A 21,540-nucleotide genomic window follows, 5' to 3' on the forward strand; every position below is an offset into this window, starting at 1 on the left:
AATTATTAATTTTTTTGGTCAGTTGAAGAATAGCTTCAAAACATGTATTCCTAAGCATATCCAACTGTTCTGACAATAGATTTTCCTTCAAATCTTCTATAACGTCAACATTTACATGAACACTGATATTTTCAGGCTTATTTACATAGATGAAAATCGCAAGGGTACTTGTAATATATATAAAAAAAAATAGTCCAACAATACATCTCAGAATCGCGCGTGTATGAAAAATAATCTGGTATAACCAAGTTTCTTGAAGAATTATCCAGTATTTCAAAGTCTGATATGGTAACAAAGGAAAACGGAATTATCAGCCTGCTATATTTAGTTAGCTTGCTTTGTCAATATATATTGCTTAAATCATATCACAAAACCTTAGAAAGCACATCAAAAAAAGTATAATCCACGTCAAATTAGGGCTATAAACTAGAAAAATGGCCTGAGCTAGATCTTCTCCTCCTCATGCCACGCTGTTGCATGCCCCAGAATAAGAGCATTAGACCTAATAATATTGGCAAAAGTTTATAAGAATAATGAATGAATAAGAAAACTGTGTTAATAGATCAAATAGTACAAACCAATTATGGCAACAATTGCTGGCACAAACCAATGACTAGTAACTAGTAGAGGCATGTCAATCTGCAGTTATGGAAAATGAAATTAGCTATTATATATGTTAAAAGAAGTTTCACAAGCAAATGACTACTAAAAGTTTCTTACGTCATCTTTGTAAAATGAACTCCAGTACTTGTTCTCAAGAGAGTCTCCATTCTTCTGAGCTGAATTAGTTTCAACAGTAGAATTGAGACCTGTACCCAAGTTATTGCCAGGATAGGCAGGCAATCTGCAGTTCTTTCTTCTGGACGGTAAATTGTAACCCTTTGTTCCCCATACTTCAAATCTTGAGTCACGCTCGCAGATCAACTCCTTTCCAACAACACTAGAATACATAGAAAAATTTACATCTGTTCTGCGGGATGGCAACTTGTTATTGTCAACATATAACGGTGTATTTTGTCTAACTGAATCTGAGAAAAGTACAGGGTCTTTTTCATTTCTGCTAGTAAAATCTAATATTTTCTTCAGAAGCCAATAACAATCGGCAACCATATGGCTGCTGTCCAAACAGTTAGAGTCTCCATATACTGCAATTCCACCCCCACCAACCTCCAAAAAACCAAGAATAGGTGAATCTATCTGTATTCATCAAATATATTGCTAGTTAGATAGACAGTGACAAGAAATCTATTATCACTAGCAAAAGGTTCTTCATTGGAAAAATTGTATTTTTCTTCCAGCGTACTTTGTGCAATTCAAAGCAAGCAAACATTAAATACTTATTTGTTTTATGATAATGAATGCTGAAAAACAATTCTACGTCTAACGTAAGGCATGCTCCTGTCCAAAACAGTAGTATATGTGTACGCTCTCTTACAGGGAGCTATCTCACTTTGAACTGCAGCTCACAGAGATACTCAATATTAGTTCAGGAATAAGCTAAAAGAGAGAAGTTATGACTGGTGCCATCTAACTCTTACTAACGAATCTTGTGGCTTCTATGAATCTAAATGACAAGGATAGGCCAGTTTTTTTTTTTAATGAACAGCCTTCTCAGCTCACCTTGGCCATGCCGGGTAATATGACATTCTGAGTGGCCATGCTCTGCGATCTATCTAGGAATGGAAAGCTGTGCAAGTATCCACCGCTCGGGAACTTCAAAATGTCAGTCCCAGATGCATACCGATTCTGTTTACTGGAGAAGAAAAAATCACCATTTAGAATTTTATCACCAAATGCAATCCCAAAGGTAGCCAAAAGATCATTCAAAGCAGGAACATTGGCACCTCCTGTGACTGGTGTCCACCAGCTATGTGTATTACCATCAAAGAATCTCATCTTTACCATTGAATCCACATTATACCAGTCAGCAAATACAGCCAGACCAAGACCTGAATTAATGACATCATCCTGTAGCTTCTTTATCTCTTCGGGGAAGTACTCATCCTCGAGATCCACCAGGAGAAGCGTCCCATACTGATTCGCATCAAAACATGTGAGAGGGGAGCCAAGAGTTTCTATATAGTATCCAGCATCTCTTAGCATGTTAAACAGTGAATGAAAATTTGTATGCAGGTGATCCCCATGCCAGTCAAGTAAATCATTCCTAACATCAAAGGAATCTATCGGAATATAACCTGGTGGATACTTTATACTGTGAAATTGATCCCATAATATCCGTACAGATCTTGGTGGTGTAGGAATCACTTGCAGTTTCAAGTGCAGGACACAGGCACTACTTCGCCGACTCTTTTCGCCTACAGCTGGTGGGCTGTAGATTTTGACAGTTATGTTGCCTTCAATTTCTTCTGAAAATTGAGCTCCTTCTTCCTTGATTTGAATGTGTAGTGCTAGATAACCACACCAAGGCCAAATGACATCTGAATAAGTAAAACGGATGCTAAGAAGGTTACCTTCATGATTGGAAGGATGCCATGTAGGCGGGCTCTCAACATAACCAACTACACCCATTCCATTTAAAATAGTGGCATTAAATATAACTGGCATTGCACCTGCATAAAGTGGTTGACGGCAAAATGGCCAAGAGTAAGGGCAATCAGTGTAATCAAGAACACTGGGAAAGATGCTTGCTCGAGGTTTATAGTGTTTCAAAATTTCATATGACTCCAACCTGTCATTGACGTTGAAGGTTAAGCAAAAGACTAACTAATGCACTGAATATCATTGAGGAGCAAGCATAAATAAACTCACAAGTTAACCCTGCCAGCACCCTGCTCATATAAGCTGGGACCGGAAAGCTTTGTTGCCCCCTCAACCAGTGCTTGTTTGACGCTGGCTGGATTTAGAATGCCCTTTCGCTTGTTCTCAGGTACAATGCTAACAAGGAGGCATACTACGCCAGCAACCACAGGACTGGCCACGCTTGTGCCAGATAATCTTTTACAACCTGTGCTGATTTTGGATCCCATAATCTCACGTCCATAAGCAACAAGGTCTGGCTTCACACGGCCATAACTGCCAAGGCAGAGTCCATGAGTTACAAATCTATGGTTTGATCGTATAAGTGTAATCATTGAACTGTTATTAGAAAAGCAAGCAACAACAACTACAACCCCAGTTCCATACAAGTTGGGGTCGGCAATATGAATCCTCACTAATCATGATTCTCCATTAAAATCATCTCAAGACAATATTGCACAAAATAAAATAAGTACTAGAAGTTCTCTATATTTTCTCCTAGCATAAAAATCTCTAGCAGGGCTAAGAGACTCCTAGAAAGCGTAGAACAACTAAAGTAAACATAGTAACTTATTCAAAAGCAAAAGCCTAAAAAATCGAAAGGAAAAAAATCCAACTAACCATACTTTTGAATTTCTTCTTTTCATGAGAAAATTATAACAAAAAAAGGCAAGAAAAAGAACCAAAGACCCTAATTATGACTTTCTTCTATTTCATGTTTACAGTTCATCTGTCTTCCTTATCCTTTTTCCTTGGAAGCTGAGTATGCTGCAACAGAGGCATTCAACAGCTGTTATGTTCCTATTCATCCACAACATTTTTTTCCCCATTTTTCATCCATCATTTTCCACTCAGAAGTTCACTCGAAACATCACAACCATGGATAAAACAGAGCTCATAAAATGCTGGTCTGTTTCAGAAGAGCTGATCTTTAAGGGCATCTTCCTTTAATGAGGCTGGTGTATCCAAACACACTCATTGACTACCTATGTGATCATATACATAACATAAAACTTTTATACAGAGAAGGAGAGGGCAGAAAAATAAAGGATTAATCTGTCTAGAGATTATACTTCACAGAAAAGAATATACATACGGAAAAAAAAAAGACAGCATACCCATGAGGAATTTCCCAAGTACTCATGCCACGTGATGAAAATGAGGCTACATGATCACTATAATCAATAGCACCGACACCAATAACATCACTTTGATCTGCAGGGTTGTTTAGAGTACCATAAAGTGGTCCATCATTTCCAACAGCGGAAACCATGATAATGTTGTTTGCGGTAAGCTCCCAGACCTAGCAAAAAATATTGATTACATTCATCAATATAAAGCATCTACGAAGAAAGACTCTAGAGGGTAAGATTTTAGAATAAATAGAAGTAACACAGAATATATGCACTGAAAGTTAAGCAAGCATAAGAAGAGTGAAGTTGAGGTGGGACTAGACGAGAGCGTCATACCTAAATGCATACCATTTAGGTGTCTAGGCTCAATTTTTAAGGACAGTAGTATGATAAAAGAAGATGTATCACATCAAATTTAACCAAGATGGATAAAATTGAGGAGTACTACAACATTTAATGCAATAAGAGGGTACCTATAAAGCCAAGTTTATAGAATGGTTATAAGACTAGCAATGCTATGTCTGAGTAAATGTTGGTCTTTATATAGAGAAGATGATCGTCATTGAAATGCAGACATTAAAATAAATGTACGATAATACAAGATTACACAAAATCATAGAAATGATAGCATCTGACAGAAGGTGTAAGTAACACATTTAAGGGAAGAAATAAGAGAATGTCATTTGAGATGGTCTTGTCATGTCCTAAATATTCCTCCAAACGTGCTGGTCCTAAGGTGTGAAACCATGATAATTGGAGGTGTTAAAAGAGGCTAGGTATATCTACAATCTTTTCTCTTAGAATTCATACAAAGTTAGCAATAGAACACAATAGAAGCAAAATATCTACATGGACGACCCTAACTAGTAAGAATTAAGCTGTAATCATGCTGGTGCGCTTATATTAGGTCTAATATTTACTAGGAGTCTCTTTAGTCTGTCTAGAAATTTGGATTTCAGTAGAAAAAGAACCTCTATAGATGTCCATGCTATTGAATATTGGACAACTTTAAATAGGGCAGATGGATGGTGAGGAATCATATAGCCAGCATAACTAGTTAGGAATTGATGCGTAATTATTGTTGTTGTTGTACATTTCATCAATATAAAGGTGAAAACTAACGTTGTTTCAGGTCCTGCCGGAAATAATGCTAATTTCAGTGAAATGACAGGCTTAAAATCTCAGGACTGCTTCTACAAAATAGAGTACTAAATCAATATATAATCCTTGTGAATAAGATCTCCATGACATAGTTTAGTCTGCGAAATTAATAAATCTAATGAAACATATGCACCAACAAGCTCATGAAGCTAATTAAAATCCATGCACTAAATAAGGAAATATAATATTAGCATGCTGACAATCAAAATCAAACTTCTTACACTTCCCAGACCACAAATGACACGGAAACTTAGACAATAATTATATTGAGTAATGTAACAGCAAAAGATCATTTCAATGCTTATGCTGTAGACAAAATGCACCCAATACCATACCACATAAAAACAATAAAAATAAACTAATAGATCAGTGACCTGATAACCCCACCTTCTCCACAAAAGGGAGATCCAAATAATCAGGTCCACCTATGCTCAAATTCAGCACATCCATGTTGGTTGCAATTGCGTAATTAAATGCATCAAGAAACCACGATGTGTAAGAGACCTGCAATAAATTGAACAGACAGTTCTCATAAACTTGCTAAATTGATTACCACAGGATTGATCTTTTTGTGTATGTAGACCCTCTTCCACATCTAAATTCTTTTGAATTTTCCTTGTTGCATTCATTAAGTTCCTATTACTGTGCTATCTCAAAAGAATACATCTTTAGTTTTATATGATGAGAAATAATTTATCAAAAGAAACCAGAGATTACAATATGTTGAACGAGATGTCCTAAATTGACAAAGCCAGAAGATATAAACCAAATAAAGTGACAGAAATATATGTAAGTTCCCATAGACGTCTAGTCAGGCTAAATCAAACTCTAAATCATACACCGTCATTCAGAAAGTTAGTAAAAGATTCAATTTTTTCATGCTTAGCATTTTTTTATATCAAAGAAATCCCTGTACAATGGGCCGATTCCAAGTGGCGCATAAGTTCGAAACCCAGTGGAATATGGGTCTGCCTGCCCCTCTACCCTCTTCCTACATGCTAACTTAAATACCATACTTTTTATCTAGAGTTCAAATCCGTGATGTGCACTAATGCACACTCACGTGTAGCATCCGTACCATTGGACCAAACCATAGGTGGCTCATGCTCAGCGTTTTATCATTTATAGCTTGAATGTAGAAGACATTTCACCACCACCACTTTACTTCCAGCAAACTTCTATAAAACATCAGTACAATAAATCAGAGTCAATAATCTAAGGCACAAGATTGTTGCAGATCTCAGTTTCTGCTTACCTAAACATTTTAAAAAAGAAAAGCCCCATCACACCCCCGAAAGAAAAGGAATTGTCATACTAGTTCTTAAGGAATCCACTACCTGTGCATCTGTAAATACACGGAAAGCATAGATCTCTGTGTCTGGAGCAAAACCGTGGCATTCTTCATCCTGACTAGCAATGACACCAGCTACAAATGTCCCATGTCCTACATTGTCATTCAATGTATCTTCATTGGTCCAATTTGTGCGTTCCTGAAAATTAATCAGGAATCAATCCCATTGTCTATTATTGAAAGATGGTAACAAGATATGTGCATTGACACATATGTAAATGTAATTGAAAATGTCAAGCTTCAAACCATACTGGATCTAACTAAAACATTTCTATGATACAAAATTTATTAAAAAGAGACAAGATACCTTGATATTACGAAAATGAAGGTGACCTGCCCGAATACCTGTATCAAAAATTGCCATTTTGACTTTAGCACCAGTAATCCCTTTTGACCAAAGTGCATGTGCCCCGAAGAGGGATGTGACTTGAGGTTTCTGCAAAATAATCATACAGGATAGACAAAACAAGTTAATTAAGAAAATGTAGGGAACAACAGCAATATGTTCAATGTAGAAAAAGAAAAAAAAATAGAGCAGCAACATGAGACTCAGTCACTCAAAGGATGCAATCAAAGCTTTTAAAAAAGGAAGTTGACTTTGTTTTTATCCTTGAGTGCCAACAGGAAAGAAACAATCAATTAGAAGTTATGGATCCGAACACTCATTCAGGAAACTTACATAAGAAGAAAACAGAAATAGGGAAGAGTCAAGCCGCATATCACAATTCTTCTCCCTCCAACCCCAAAATAGCACAATAATCTGATTATGATTATCGACTTCCATAACCAAACCTCATGTGTAGAAGTTTTTGATACCAATTAGGACAGCTGCAATTCATTAAACAAGCAAAGGAACGGCCACACCAACATATAGCCCATGATGAGACTCATGATGTGTCTCTTGCAAAGCTTTGTGCACAGTATTCTAATGGAATACCTGCTTGTATGTAAACTCTTTGGAAGAGACAAACAAGAGCGAAGGTAGATGAAGAAAAACACTATTATGGTTGAGGAAAGCAAACACATTTACCAAAGAAAAATGACAAACTCTACTTTTTCCTTATAACAAAACTTGTACATATAGTTTTATGACGCATCAAAATGATAAAGGGACAATTTCAAATATATACAATAAACTAATTAGTTTACAACAAATATAGTCATGTTTTATTTACATAAAAAATAGCCAAAAATCATAGGAAATATAGAGTGACTATACAATATAGCTTGCCAAAAGTCATAGAAAGTATACACTGACTATATAATATAGATTACTTATACATGAGCTATATACTGAATATACATTATGAAACATTCTATACATGAAATATAAACTGAGTATATATGAATATACACCGAATGGCCATTTTTTTGGTAATTAAAATGATCGAATGGCCATCTACTATAATTATCCCAATGATGATAAACTCCACCACAAAAATCTATAAAAACAATATGAACAAAAAGCGCTAGATATTATCCTTCAAGACAACCTTCAAACACTTGTCCGGTGAGATTGTCCGACATCTTTTGGGTAGAATTTTTTCAAGTAATTCAGGGTTGGCATGACTCACTATGAAGTTATCTGAATCTGTGTATAATTTGGTGGTTTGTGTTGCTGACATAGTTATCATTGATAATAAAAAATACTAATGATACATCTATTTCATCACTTCTAGACTAAGAACCTGGCAAATTGTTGTACTTTCTAGGCATCAACGTTGTGCAATAAAGATTAGGTATTGTCATCTCACTGCTTAAGTATGCTCTGACAACCTTGAGGACATAAAAATGACAAATTATAGGCCGATTCACTCTCTTAGATCTGATTCAAGCAACTTAAAGTGAGGCTCTTATGATCTAAGGATATAAATACACAATTCTATTTAGAGATCATTTGGTATCTTGAAAGAGTAAAGAAACAAAACATGGTTGGTAGATCCAATGAAAAAGCAAAATATTGGGCCATGGCAGTGACAACTTGTGGAACTGTATGGATCAAAGAGTCGCTCAAAGATCGCAATTTAGAGTGATCAATAAGATTTATGTGCAATAATCAAGTTTCTCTTCATATTCCGTTGAATTTAGCGTGTCATGAAAGAATTAAGCAAATGAAAATAAATTGTCACTTTGTCAGGGATACGAGCATCTTATAATCTCAGAAGACATTCTCACGAAGTTCGTTTAGTCAAATGCCCAGATTGTAGATATATTCACAAGTTCTTCACTAGTTCCCGTATTAGTTACATATGCAACAGGCTCATACATATATGGACGGGCTAGAAGGGGAGTGTCAGCTAGTCAAGTGCAGATACCTAAATCTAAATAGTTGTGCTTCTTACAAGTGTCCTACTTGAGAAAAACAACTACGCATTGTAAGTTGAGCCCATAAAAGGAATCAGTCGTAAAACATTAGTATTCACACATTCTCTAATCTCTCTCTAATTTTTTCTCAATCCGAAGTCTCAAATCAAGGCGAATCACTAGAAGAATAGACACTTGATAAGACCAAAATAGGAAAAGGACAAAGACAAAAGGTAACTGAAAGAAATTAATTTCCTATGAACATATACAGTGCAACACAGTTGACCATATCATAGACAAAGACAAATGCTAAATGAAAGAGATTAATATCCTATGAACATTTACAATGCAGCACAGAACACAGTTGACCGTATCATATATCATGATCACAAAAAGAACGGTTGCATGCATTCCAACGACATAAATTATCAGTAAATCATACATAACAAAACACAAAAACATCAGTGGACTTGCCTGCATCAATAGATGTCTTTTCCAGCTAATCTTCAATTTACTATTATTGGCCACTGCATAATTTTGACTTTCACTGAAGGACATAGCAGAAAAAATCTTCCCTGGCCTCTTCTTCCCATTGGCAAAAGCTCCAATCTTCTCACTCTTCTCTTCAAGAACTATCCTTTGATAGCTCAAATCCAATGAAACGTCTTTTACAAGATTCAATTCTATGAACTTTTCTAGCAAAAGTTCTTTTGCTGACTTGTCTATTGCCACCAAACCAAAGTCAGTAGGAAATCTTGCAGCCGGATTTCTCCTCTCAATCCATTGCCATCCCTTAAACTTCAAGTTATCTTGAAGATAATTCCAGTGATCTTCAGCTTTTCTATACTGATAAAATCGAACAATATAATTTTTGCTATCAGATTGTTGCTTCTGGTGATGGTGGCAATCATCAGAGCTACTAGAAATAAATGGCTCAGAATCTACTGATTCAGGCATAGTTAGTGTTTGACATTGAGGGAACTTCAGGAGTTGAACGAATAAAGATGAGTCGAAGCGGATGAGTGTATACACCAGAAGGAAGGGAATAAGAGAGAAGGAGAAGAATGATTTTTTAGGAGTTTGAGGCATGTTTCAAGAATGATTATATCCCCATTAGAGCAATGAGGAGTAACCAAAGGTTTCAATCTGTACTTGAGCACAATCAAAATCCTGTTCTCTAGTTTGCTCTTATACTTGAATGATAAAAAATTGCTTTAATGGGAACTTTCATATCCCAATCCTCTAGAAACTATAACCTTCTTGGCTTCTTGAAAAGAGGGATGCATGTACTCAGCTAACAGTAAAATCACAAGCATATGATAAATACTGAACTTGTAACCAGGCCTGCCTTCTTGAAGGTTGAAAAGAGATACAACATTAGTTTGAGCAAAATTCAACTGAAAAAGAACTAAATTCCATACCAAGTGATTAAATGAGAATCTAAAAAAAAATCCAGTACTGGCAGCCTGGTAATAAAGGCCTAAAGGGTATCTCATGGTCTTATTTTAAGGGTATCTTGCAAAACAAAATATCATGAAAAAAAAACTCAAACTTTGGATCATTAAACAAGACATACTCGTAATGTTAGGCATTTTAACCAAAATATTAAGGAAAAAATAAAATAAATCTGCACAGTAACTAAAGTTCCATCCAGACAGAAGGGTAAAGTGTAGACAAACCTTAGCTTAGGTAAAAGAGAGGCTATTTCCGATAGAATCCAGGCAGGTGGGCATCACTATTTATCATGTCAAGACGGAATTCCGGTTTGTTTTTGAAGGTGATCAAAAAGATTCGACGAAAACCAGCATGAGAGCAAAGTCACTTGCCGTCCGTTCACTCTCTGTTCAACTTCCACTTAGCTATTCTCTGAGCTTGCTTTCCAGTCTATCTTCAAAAGTAGAGAAGGTTAGATATTTCGCTTTTACTCAGTACACAGATTCTCGATTCCCGCTATTATTTGAAAATTGAAACCAGAATGTCATATGCAAAATTTTGGACTTTAAATAAAAGCGAAGAGACGTCACACTACTTTTCACTACAATCCATCAAAAAAATCATCTTAATTCGAGAAACCAAAGGGTTTGTTATGAGTAAATATTAAGCACTGCAATTTATTTATTTATTTTCCTTTTTGAGCTTCAATTGTGAAAAATTGCACAAGTAAGAATTGTTTTAAAAAATCAAAGCCATAAAGTACACAATGATCAAGGGAACCACAAACATTGGAGGATGACGAACAGAGCTTCAAAACTTACTGACAACTTTTGCGCAAACAATTTGGTGAAACGCACAATAAAGGTTTCAGTTTTACAGCCTTATAAAGTAAAAGAATTTAATATGAGTAGTATTTAAATATAATTTATTAAGTTATTTTTATTTATTACATTATATGTTTTTTTCAAGAATTGAGCAATAATGTTTTCTTGTTTTGTCTCTTGCTATTTTTATTTTTTTTGGTAATCTTTGTCACTACTAGTTGATGACTAATATAATACTCCTAAACTACTCCATTCTGGATTTTGATTAAGAGGGTTCAAAATATAAAAAAGTAGACATACGAACTAGTTGAAGGGATTCGATATTTACTATATATATATATAAAAAAAAATATTTTAACCATATATAAATAATATTATTTTTTGTCGAATCATCACTGCGTGCATTCTGTACGAAGGAAAACAAAAAAACTACTCTAATAGAATGTCACTTGAATGACATCCCACATTGATTGTCTTTTCCCACCTTCCAACACACCTCATGATCACTCCGCCACTGTATTCCTCATCCCCATCGCTGTACCCCACCTCTCATATTATTTGTCTAGATTATATTTAAATTTTACATACAAAACACAAGAAAATAAATTAAAAAACCTACTTGTTTTCCTAAGAAACATTTTTCTTAATAGCAAACACACCCTTAGTTGTTCGTTTTCTCTTTGGGTGTGGAATTGGAGGATGAGGAAGAGAGGTAGAAAACTTACAAGTTTTGCGCAAACAATATGGTGAAACGCACAATAAAGGTCTCAGTTTTATAGAACTGACGGTGAGGACTGAATGAACCTTATAAAGAATTTAGAGACCGTTTGGATGGGAACCAACTTAAAGTCCCTTTTTAGCTTTTGGACGTGTTTGTCTAATGCTAACTTTAAGCCAAAAGTTCTTAAAGTCAGTCAAAAATGAAAAGTTAGGATTTCTAACTTTTTTTTCCAAATGCTTAAAGTTATTTTGTTTGACCATGGAAATTATTTTTATATCCCTTATATTTTAACTAAATTCCCAAACTACCCTTTTTATATATATAAAAATAACTTTCAGCACTTCAAAATTCTAAAAGCACTTCATACATAAAAATTACTTTTTTTAAGCCCATCCAAACAGGCTCTTAATATGAGTAATATTTAGTCACACTATAATTTATTAAGTTATTTTTAATTATGAGATTATATGTTTTTTCAATAATCTTTCCTTGAGCTTGGTGTATAAGGAAAACAAAAAACCTACTCTAAACAGAATGTCACCTAAATGACATCTCATATTGATTTGTCTACTCCCACCTTCCAACACACCTCATACCTCATGATCACTCCATCAATCTATTCCCCATCCCGATCGCTCTACCCCACCTCTCATAATATTTATCTCAATTATATACAAATACATTTAAAATAATTTTACACACAAAACATAAGAAAATAAGTAAAAAACACCCCTAGTTGTTCTTTTTTTCTTTGGTTCTTTGGGTGTGGGCCTGTGGGGGGCTTAACTTGAACAGTACTTTAATATTTTAAGATAATAAATATGAACTTCATAGAAGAATCGAAATTCCAACATAATACCCTAGATCAAAAACTGTTCGTTCACAAACTCAAGATAGCTAATATAGCCTGTTACATGCTTGAAAGTATTTTGGTAAAAAGGACAACCTAAGATCTAGGTTTCTCTTTCTTCTCCTTGAAGAGAGCCAGGAGAGAGACACCAGAAACCTTGACAACCTTGAACCTGACACCAGGAATATCTCCCACAGCATGTCCCTTACGACCAAATCCAGCGATCAACACCTCATCCTGCAATGTGTCAAGGGTCAGCAACAAGAAAAGCGACAAAATTTGACAGTCTGCTTAGGAAAAGAGATATAAGAAGCAAGGGGCGTACGTTTTCTTCAATGTAGTTCAAACAACCATCATTGGGGACAAAAGCAGCAATCTTCTTCCCATTTTTGATGAGTTGAACCCTAGCACATTTACGAATAGCAGAATTCGGCTGCTTAGCTTCAATACCTCTGCATACAAAGCATTCCAGCAAGTTTGAATGTTAGAACAAAGTGCTATAAATCTGCATGGTTTGGAGGACAGTGTAACCATATACAGCATAGAGTGGACCTACATCTTCTCAAGCACAATGCCTTTGGCATGGGATGACCCAGCAAATGGCTTCTTCCATTCATTCCCAAGATGGGATTTCTTGTAGGACTTGTCAGCCCACCTTTGCCTTCTACGGTGGGACTTCAGCTTGCGTCCAGCTCCCATTCCACGTGTCTTCCTGCAAATTTTTACCCATAAGGACATGTATATAGCTCATACAAGCAAAATGGCTAAACATCCCCCCTTAAACTAGTACTAGATGCTATACCACAACAGATCATAGGAATCTAAAAATGAACCAATCATACAATGCAACACAAATATAATCTTAATGGGCAATGATCTTCCCTCTTAACAACAAAATGTGTTAATGAGTAGCTTAGGGTTTATTCTTCACATCTTACCAAATGAACTTAGGGAGAATACATTGGGACCTCCTAAACTTGACGCATTTTATTTAGTGCACACCTAGAATTGTACATTGATCTAATTATCCCCTTAAAGTTGGCATTTCAATAAACTTGGCCCCATTTATTAGCCACCTTGCATAGAAACTGGAACTAAACTATGTTGGGCGTGTAGGAGAGTAAATATTCATATCATATAGTGTTCATGGGTCCACACATAGTTCGAAACTACTATATATTTAAAGAGTGGAACATACACTGAGAGGAACTTTATCATGTTAACAAAGCAGACACATGTTATATGAGAAATAAGGGAGTCAAAAAGGAAAATGGAAAGGGTTGAAATTGATGGTAAAAGAAAGAAAATCAGAAGTTGCATACTAATGGAGGAAGGGAAATGTGGAGAAAACAATATATAGGAAAAATGAGAGACAGGAACATAGGGGCGGAGAAAAAATTAAAGAGGAAATCATTAATTTTACATTTTTATGGCTAGATTTATATGATGTTACTAAATATTTACCCCCCCCCCCCCACACACACACACGTCCAAACATAGTTTGAATCTACTTTCTATACTAGGTGGTTGTTACAAGGGGTCAAACTATTGAAATGCCAAGCTTTTTTGTAGGAGCAACTACAAAAAAACATTAAGTCTATACATGCACCAAATAAAACGCGTCAAGTTTAGGGTGATCCCTACATATTCTACCAAGATTTTAAGACCATTTGGGTTGAAGCATGTGAATTATTGAGGATTTTTATTAAACAAAATCATATAATAGCTCAGATAAGATTCCAAATCTTTGAAATAAATTTGGAGACTATTTCAAATAAGTGTTAGTTTATTAAAATTGACTAATTATTTCAACTTCAAACTTGGAAAAATAGAATTAGAAGTTTGAAAAAACAAGATTAAATTGGCTCATTATTTCAACTTCAAACTTGAAATATAAAATTTGAAAAACAAGTTTCAGGAATTTCATGTTTTTTCCCCAAATCTTTACTCACAAAACTTCAACTATATTTGCATGTTCAGACACAACTTCAACTTCCAAATACCCTTTTCAACTTCTACTTTAAATACCACTTCTATTTTCAAATCACAACCAACTCATGTACAAACACCTACTTAATGCCTTGGTGATGTACTCATAATGGTTTTTAAGAAAACATTAAAATGGGAACAATATTAACCTAATATACAACTCCTGTAGTATGTTAGCAAAACCCTATATATAATATAGTCAGGTACTATACATGAGTGGCTATATATATATATATATATGAGGTTTTGGTTACCTACTACATGAGTCTAGTAGATTAGCACTCTCCCCATTTTTATTTACTTAAATAACCTTACTATTTCGAGCCAACTCAACACAAATAAGAACCTTCTGGTAATTTCAACCCAAAACCCTATCTCTTCTTTACAATTTCCCCATTTCATCTTCATATTTAACAATCCAAACTTTAATCTATCTCCTTATCTCATTCCGTCCATAGATTTCTACCAATTTCTTTCACCTAAATCTCTTAAATCTTATTTCCAGATCTCCCTTCATGCTTATTTCTTTAACCAGACTTGAGATATTGTACATATATTATGATTTTATAACATTATTGGGATTTTCCTGGTGAAATTGTATTCAAAATCCAGTTTTTCTTGATTCCCTTCAGTATCACAAATTGTTGCAATGGATTTAACCCAGATTTGAAATCCATACTGGCCCCAATCATGTATTGAACCTTTCATGCCATTCTTTTTCACCTAAAAATGCATTATGCCACATAGGAAAAAGCAATTCAATCTACCATTTTTAGTTCCAGCACAGATCTAACGTAATTAAACACTCTCCATAACTACCCTTACAAATTACAATATCTACTACTTCTAGCTTTTAGATACTCAAAATTTCTCACATGTTTTAGTAGTTCATCATCATTCCCATAGACAATTAACTCGGTACAATTAGGAGTTCACATCGAACAGCTAGAATCAGATTCCCATAAGAAAAACACAAGAACAAAACTCCCTTTTACTGTTTACTTCCATAATAGCAGTGAATAAGTAAATCAAAATGGAAGAAAATAAACAGAAATCATACCCCATGTTTGCTGAGTGACAGAGTGCTCCGACTTCAGGCTGTTGTTGCTGATGAAGAGATGCAGCAGCTTAATAAAACCCTAACCGGTCTATAAAAGAGTTCTGGGTTTGGGCTGAGTGAGAAGGATGTTGGGTCTAACAATGCTTTGGGCTGTATGCTTAGGCCCAGAAAATATTGCTAATGAAAGATGGAAAAAACTACCTAATTATACAAATATTCCTACCATATTTACTAATAATTCTCCCTATAGTTTGAAATATTTATATATTGTCTCACTAATTAATATTCATACCATATTTTCAGTCAAATACACTTAGATACATATATTTCTGCTATCAGATACACTCTGAAATGTAGATACATAGGAAGAGAGAGGTAAGCGAGAGAGTCAGTATATCCCAGATACATGCAAATTACACTACATACATATATATAGAATATCAGATACACTTAAGATACATTATGAAATATTGATACATAGAGAGATGAGTGAAAAGGGAGAAAGACGAGTGAGGGAGGAGAGTGGCAAGCGAGATAGGAGAGAGGCGAGCGAGAGAGTAAGTACATAACAGATACATGTCAATTTACTTGGATACAATAAATTTAAAATAAATTACACTTAATTTTGACTCCATTTATATAGAGACGAAAATCTAGCACGGATTGTAATTTCTAAAACTCATGTGAAGGCATGTAATTAGGCCCTAAGCTAGTGGATTTGCATCGTTTGAATATAAAATATGTAGGAATAATAGATAGCCTCTTTCATTGACCCTTGTTTCAACTTATTGGATGCTCAAGCACTCAAAATTTTTGTGAGTTTCTCATGTATAATAAAGTAGATTCACCCTCTTTCACAAATATTTAGATTTTCTATCGTCTGAGATGTGACAATGACCCTTTTTTGTTGTAGAGATTGAGCAAAAGAGTGAAAGGGACGAAGTGGTATGAAGTTGCTTGAACCTAGCGCTCGACCCAAAAGGGTAAGGGCAAAATTATTTGGATGGACTAACAATCCGAATTTCTTTTGAATAAATAGTATTCAAGAAAAGAAACTTCACCCCAAAAAAATCATAAAATCTATATTTGTTCATTCCTCTTTTCATCTTCTTATTTAAATAAAACCAATGTTACATCAAAATATTATTATTTTTTATTCATTTCTCAGATCTATTGTAACATCAACCTTTACTAGAGAACTTGTAAAAGTTATATTTTTTCTAAATCAATCAATTTGATATTGATATAAATTAAGAACATATATATTTCAAATATCAAATACAATGAAATTGAGATTAATCCATAAGTTAGCATGTTGTGCATGTTTTGTGATTTTTAGATTGCAGCCCATTCCCTGGATTTTGCTAACGCAAGATGCTTTGTGCCCAAGACTTTCCTTTTTATGTTATTTTTTTGATGAATTACAGTTGATATTTACACGAAATGTCGATAAATTTCTAGCTGAAACAAATAATTATCATATGAAAAATCATAGATTTTCATAATTTTATCTTGTTTGTGTTCAAGGTTAAAAGCACATACACACCCAACACTAGACGAGTTCATTGTATACAAATAGATCAATCCTACCTTTAGGGTGTATTCTGTTATAAAATAAACTAACCTAGCAAATTAAGAAGGAGAGAGTATGAGAAATAGAGAGAGGAGAGATTGAATATTGTTCCGCATCAATTTTATATTGCAGAGAATGACTTTTATAGCCAAATAAATGAGTACAAATTGCCAAATGGGTCATACTTAAATGGACATCCAATGTCTACAAATTGTCAAGTGGGTCCTACTTAAATAGACATTTTACTCTTTAACACTCTCCCTTATATGTCCACGTAAAATATGTCTCATTAAATTTTTTACAAGAAATAATAAACATAGCTATCGTAAACATCCATAAATATTGTGCCTCGTTAAAACCTTACTAGAAAAAACCCAGTGGGAGAAAGCCTAGTGAAGAAAAAAGAATACACACATCTAGTAATACGCCTTGAGTGCTGCCTCATTAAAAACTATACCAAAAAAAAAATAGTGGGACAAAACTTTGGTTAAGGGAAAAAGAGTGCAATACGTATTTTACTCCCCCTGATGAAAACTTCATTTGATATCTCGAAGACGTCGCATTCTAATTTTGTATCTCATTTTCTCAAAGGTTGAAGTCGGCAATGCCTTGGTAAACATATCTGCTAAATTGTTACTTGAACGAACTTGTTGGACATCTATTTCACCCTTCTTTTGAAGATCATGAGTAAAAAATAATTTTGCTAAAATATGTTTTGTTCTGTCTCCTTTGATGTATCCTCCCTTCAGTTGAGCTATGCATGTTTCTTGAATGTGTTGAGTTATTGATCTTAACCAAATGCATTCTCGACTTGCTTCATGGATAACTATTATCTCTGCATGATTTGAGGAAGTGGCAATCATAGTTTGCTTTGTTGAACGTCATGATATAGATGTACCATCACATGTAAACAAATAGCTTGTCTACGATCGACCTTTATGGGGATCGGACAAATATCCCGCATCTGCTTAACCAATCAATTGTGACGTGAATTCATTTAAGTAAAACAATCCTATATCAATGGTCCCTTGGAGATATCTGAATATATGCTTAATTTCATTCCAGTGTCTTCGTGTTGGAGAAGAACTAAATCTTGATAACAAGCTTACAGAGAAAACTATATCTGGTCTAGAATTATTGGCAAAATACATTAATGCACTAATTGCACTAAGATATGGTATTTCAGCACCAATAAGCTCTTCATCATTTTCATGATGTCAAAATGAATTTGTATTAATATCATGAGATCTCACAACCATTGGGGTACTCAATGGATGTGCTTTAATCATATAAAACCTCTTTAAAATATTTTTTCAGTATATGTTGACTGATGTACAAATATTCCATTTGTAAAATATTCAATTTATAGACCAAGAAATTTTTTTATCTTTTCGAGGTCTTTCATTTCAAACTTCTTTTTCAGACATTTTACTGGCTTTGAAAGTTCTTTCGGAGTTTCAATAATATTCAAATCATCAACATATACTGCTATTACGATAAATTCAGATCCAAACCTTTTCATAAAGACACAAGGACAAATTGGATCATTTTTATATCCTTCTTTTAGCAAATATTCACTAAAACGATTGTACCACATGCGCCCTAATTGTTTTAACCCGTATAAGGATTTCTGAAACTTTATTGAGCAAGTTTTTTGAGAATTCTTGTATGCTTCAGGCACTTTGAATCCTTCAAAAATTTTCATAAAAATGTCGTGGTCCACTGAGCCATATAAATAGGCAGTGACCACGTCAATTATATACATTTCAAGCTTTTCATAAACTGTCAAATTCATTAAATATCTGAAGGTAATTGCATCCACCACATGGGAATATGTTTCCATATAGTCAATGTCAGGCCTTTGCGAAAAACCGTAGGCTACAAGTCGTGCTTTATATCTTACGATTCACCTTTTTCATTTCGTTTACGCACAAAAACTCATTTGTACCCTACTGGCTTGACACCTTTAGGTATTCGGATTATTGATCCAAAAACTTCACGTTTTTCAAGTGAAGTTAACTCTACTTGAATTGCATCCTTTTATTTTGGTCAATAATTTCTCTGTCTACATTCATCGACAGATTTTGGTTCAAGATCCTTATCTTGTTGTATTATTTCAATGACAACATTATAAGCAAAAATATTATCGACCACAATATCATTTCGATTCCACCGTTTCCCTGTTGAGACATAACTTATTGAGATTTCTTCATTCTCATTATTTTCAGGTACTTGGACATCCTCGGTGGTATCACCGTTTGTTATGTCTATGGCTCTTCTTGAGCAATTGCCTCCAAATTATGATCATCTTGATAATTTATTCCTTTCCTTTTTTGAGGATTTTTATCTTTGAAACCAATTGGTCTTCTACATTTTAAGCGTGACCTAGACTCATCTGCCTAAACAAGTTGTTCTACCGGGACATCAACTCGAACTTGAGCATTAGCAGCTGGGATATGCGATTTAATAACCCGTGGAAGGTTAGTAAATGCATCCGGTAGTTGATTTGCAATATTCTATAAAAAAATCATCTTTTGAACTTCTTACTCACATTGATTTGTTCGAGGATCTAAATGAGATAATGATAATGAATTTCAATCTATCTCATTTTCCAATTGTTCATGTTCTCCCCCTAATGTTGGGTATACTGATTCATCAAAATGACAATCATCGAATCTTACCGTAAATAAATCTCCTGTCATAGATTTTAAATATTTTATAATAGAAGGAGATTCATACCCAACATATATTTCCAACCTTCTTTGGGGACCCATCTTTGTGCAGTGTGGTGGAGCAATTGGGACATATATCGCACACCAAAATATTCTAAGATGGGATATGTTTGCCTCCCTTCCAAAAGCCAACTGTAATGGAAAAAATTCATGAAAATTTGTTGGTCTTATATGCACAAGTGTTGCTGCATGCAAAATAGCATGCCCTCATATCGAAAAAGGAAGTTTTGTCCTCATTAGCAATGGTCTAGCTATCAATTGGAGGCGTTCAATCAATGATTCTGCTAGACCATTTTGAGTATGAACATGAGCGACCGGATGCTCAACTTTTATTTCAACCGACAAACAATAATCATTAAAGGATTGAGATATAAATTCACTAGCATTATCAAGATGAATTGTCTTTATTGCATAATCTGAAAATTGTATTCTTAACCTTATAATTTGAGCTAACAATCTCGCAAAAGCCATGTTGCAAGTTGATAATAAGCACATATGTGACCATCTTGATGATGCATCTATCAAAATCATATAATATTTAAATGATTCATGTGAAGGGTGAATTGACCCATATATATCACCATGTATACGTTCCAGAAACGCAGAGAATTTAATCCCAACCTTAGTTGTTGATGGTTTAATAATCAGTTTTCCTTGGGAACAAGCAACACAAGATAATTCCTTAGATTGAGGAATTTTCTAATTCTTCAAAGTGTGTCCATGTGAATTCTCAATAATTCTGCGCATCATATTATAATCGAAATGGCCCAACCGGTCATGCCAAATGATAAAATCATTAGAGTCAGTAAATATTTTGTTTACTATAGCATGTGATTTAATAGTATCAATATTTGTATGGTACAATCCAGAAAAAAGTGCAGGTAATTTTTTATGCACAATTTTCTTCTCCGTATTTATTGTAGTAATATAAAGGTATTCAATCTTTCCTTCATTCGTAGTCTCAATATGATCGCCATTTTGATGAATAACCTTGAAACTTAACAAGTTTTTTTAAGACTTACTACAATACAATGCATTACCAATATCGTTCCTCCAGGTAGTAATAAGGCCGCTCTTCCAGATCCTTTAATCAATTTTGTACTACCGGATATTGTATTGACATAGGCCTTTTTCATAATCAAATGACAGAAATATTTCTTTTCTTTTAATATCGTATGAGTTGTGGCATTATCCAAAAGACACATATCTCCATTACTCATCTTCGATCCAATTGAAGACTGAAAAATTTATTTATCTTCATAAAATAAAAATACATTATAAGAGATAAAGTAAGTAACAATATTGCTAGAAAAACATAAGTCTTTTTTTCTTCTTTCTTTTAAATAGATAAATGTAAAAACATGATAATTAAAAGTACATAAAAACGACAACATATTGTAAATCATATAATGAAATTAAACATCAATTATAATCCTTAAAGAAGTCTTCAACCTCCAAATGAGTAATATCATTGAGGTCATTAAAATCGTTATCCTTCAAAGTCAGATTTGCTTTAATATTATCATTATACGAAGGTTTTGTCTCAACACTATTTTCAAATGCCAAGTGTGACTGTATCCGAGCATTAGAAGAAGAGGCACCACCTCTATTTGCCTTTCTTTTGAAGAAATTTTGATAAAGCCTTACAAAA

The 21,540-nt window shown here is 34.3% G+C and overlaps 2 protein-coding genes across 3 annotated transcripts; both read right to left on the reverse strand.

Moving 5' to 3' along the window:
• Positions 1-189: 189 nt before the first annotated feature.
• LOC129876568 (subtilisin-like protease SBT6.1) lies at positions 190-11,015 on the reverse strand. 2 transcript variants are annotated; one of them, XM_055952032.1, is made up of 11 exons: positions 10,962-11,015; positions 9,181-10,057; positions 6,710-6,838; positions 6,389-6,541; positions 5,439-5,555; positions 3,876-4,060; positions 2,770-3,033; positions 1,621-2,689; positions 721-1,197; positions 579-639; positions 190-502 (listed from the first exon to the last, which is right to left on the reverse strand). In XM_055952032.1, the coding sequence occupies exons 2-11, from the start codon at positions 9,793-9,795 to the stop codon at positions 420-422; spliced, it is 3,153 nt and encodes a 1,050-aa protein (XP_055808007.1). In that variant the 5' UTR covers positions 9,796-10,057; positions 10,962-11,015; the 3' UTR covers positions 190-419. The 2 variants fall into 2 exon arrangements, with proteins under 2 accessions (XP_055808007.1, XP_055808006.1); XM_055952031.1 differs by lacking the exon at positions 10,962-11,015 and having other exon boundaries at positions 9,181-10,150.
• A 1,468-nt stretch (positions 11,016-12,483) lies between these two features.
• On the reverse strand, positions 12,484-15,692 carry LOC129876569 (40S ribosomal protein S23). Its single transcript, XM_055952033.1, has 4 exons — positions 15,585-15,692; positions 13,092-13,247; positions 12,861-12,987; positions 12,484-12,772 (listed from the first exon to the last, which is right to left on the reverse strand). The coding sequence occupies exons 1-4, from the start codon at positions 15,587-15,589 to the stop codon at positions 12,632-12,634; spliced, it is 429 nt and encodes a 142-aa protein (XP_055808008.1). The 5' UTR covers positions 15,590-15,692; the 3' UTR covers positions 12,484-12,631.
• Positions 15,693-21,540: the final 5,848 nt, after the last annotated feature.

The sequence above is a fragment of the Solanum dulcamara genome, chromosome 12 (genome assembly GCF_947179165.1).
Source record: "Solanum dulcamara chromosome 12, daSolDulc1.2, whole genome shotgun sequence".
Lineage (NCBI taxonomy): Eukaryota > Viridiplantae > Streptophyta > Magnoliopsida > Solanales > Solanaceae > Solanum > Solanum dulcamara.

Excerpts from the sequence above, each read along its gene's own strand:
- LOC129876568 (XM_055952032.1), bottom strand. The coding sequence starts at position 9,795 with ATGCCTCAAACTCCTAAAAAATCATTCTTCTCCTTCTCTCTTATTCCC. Across the intron at positions 4,061-5,438 it reads ATCTCCCTTTTGTGGAGAAG|GTCTGGGAGCTTACCGCAAA; the intron begins GTGGGGTTATCA and ends ATTTTTTGCTAG. Across the intron at positions 503-578 it reads AGCAATTGTTGCCATAATTG|GTCTAATGCTCTTATTCTGG; the intron begins GTTTGTACTATT and ends CAATATTATTAG.
- LOC129876569 (XM_055952033.1), bottom strand. Across the intron at positions 12,988-13,091 it reads GGCATTGTGCTTGAGAAGAT|AGGTATTGAAGCTAAGCAGC; the intron begins GTAGGTCCACTC and ends CTTTGTATGCAG. Across the intron at positions 12,773-12,860 it reads TGAACTACATTGAAGAAAAC|GATGAGGTGTTGATCGCTGG; the intron begins GTACGCCCCTTG and ends GACACATTGCAG.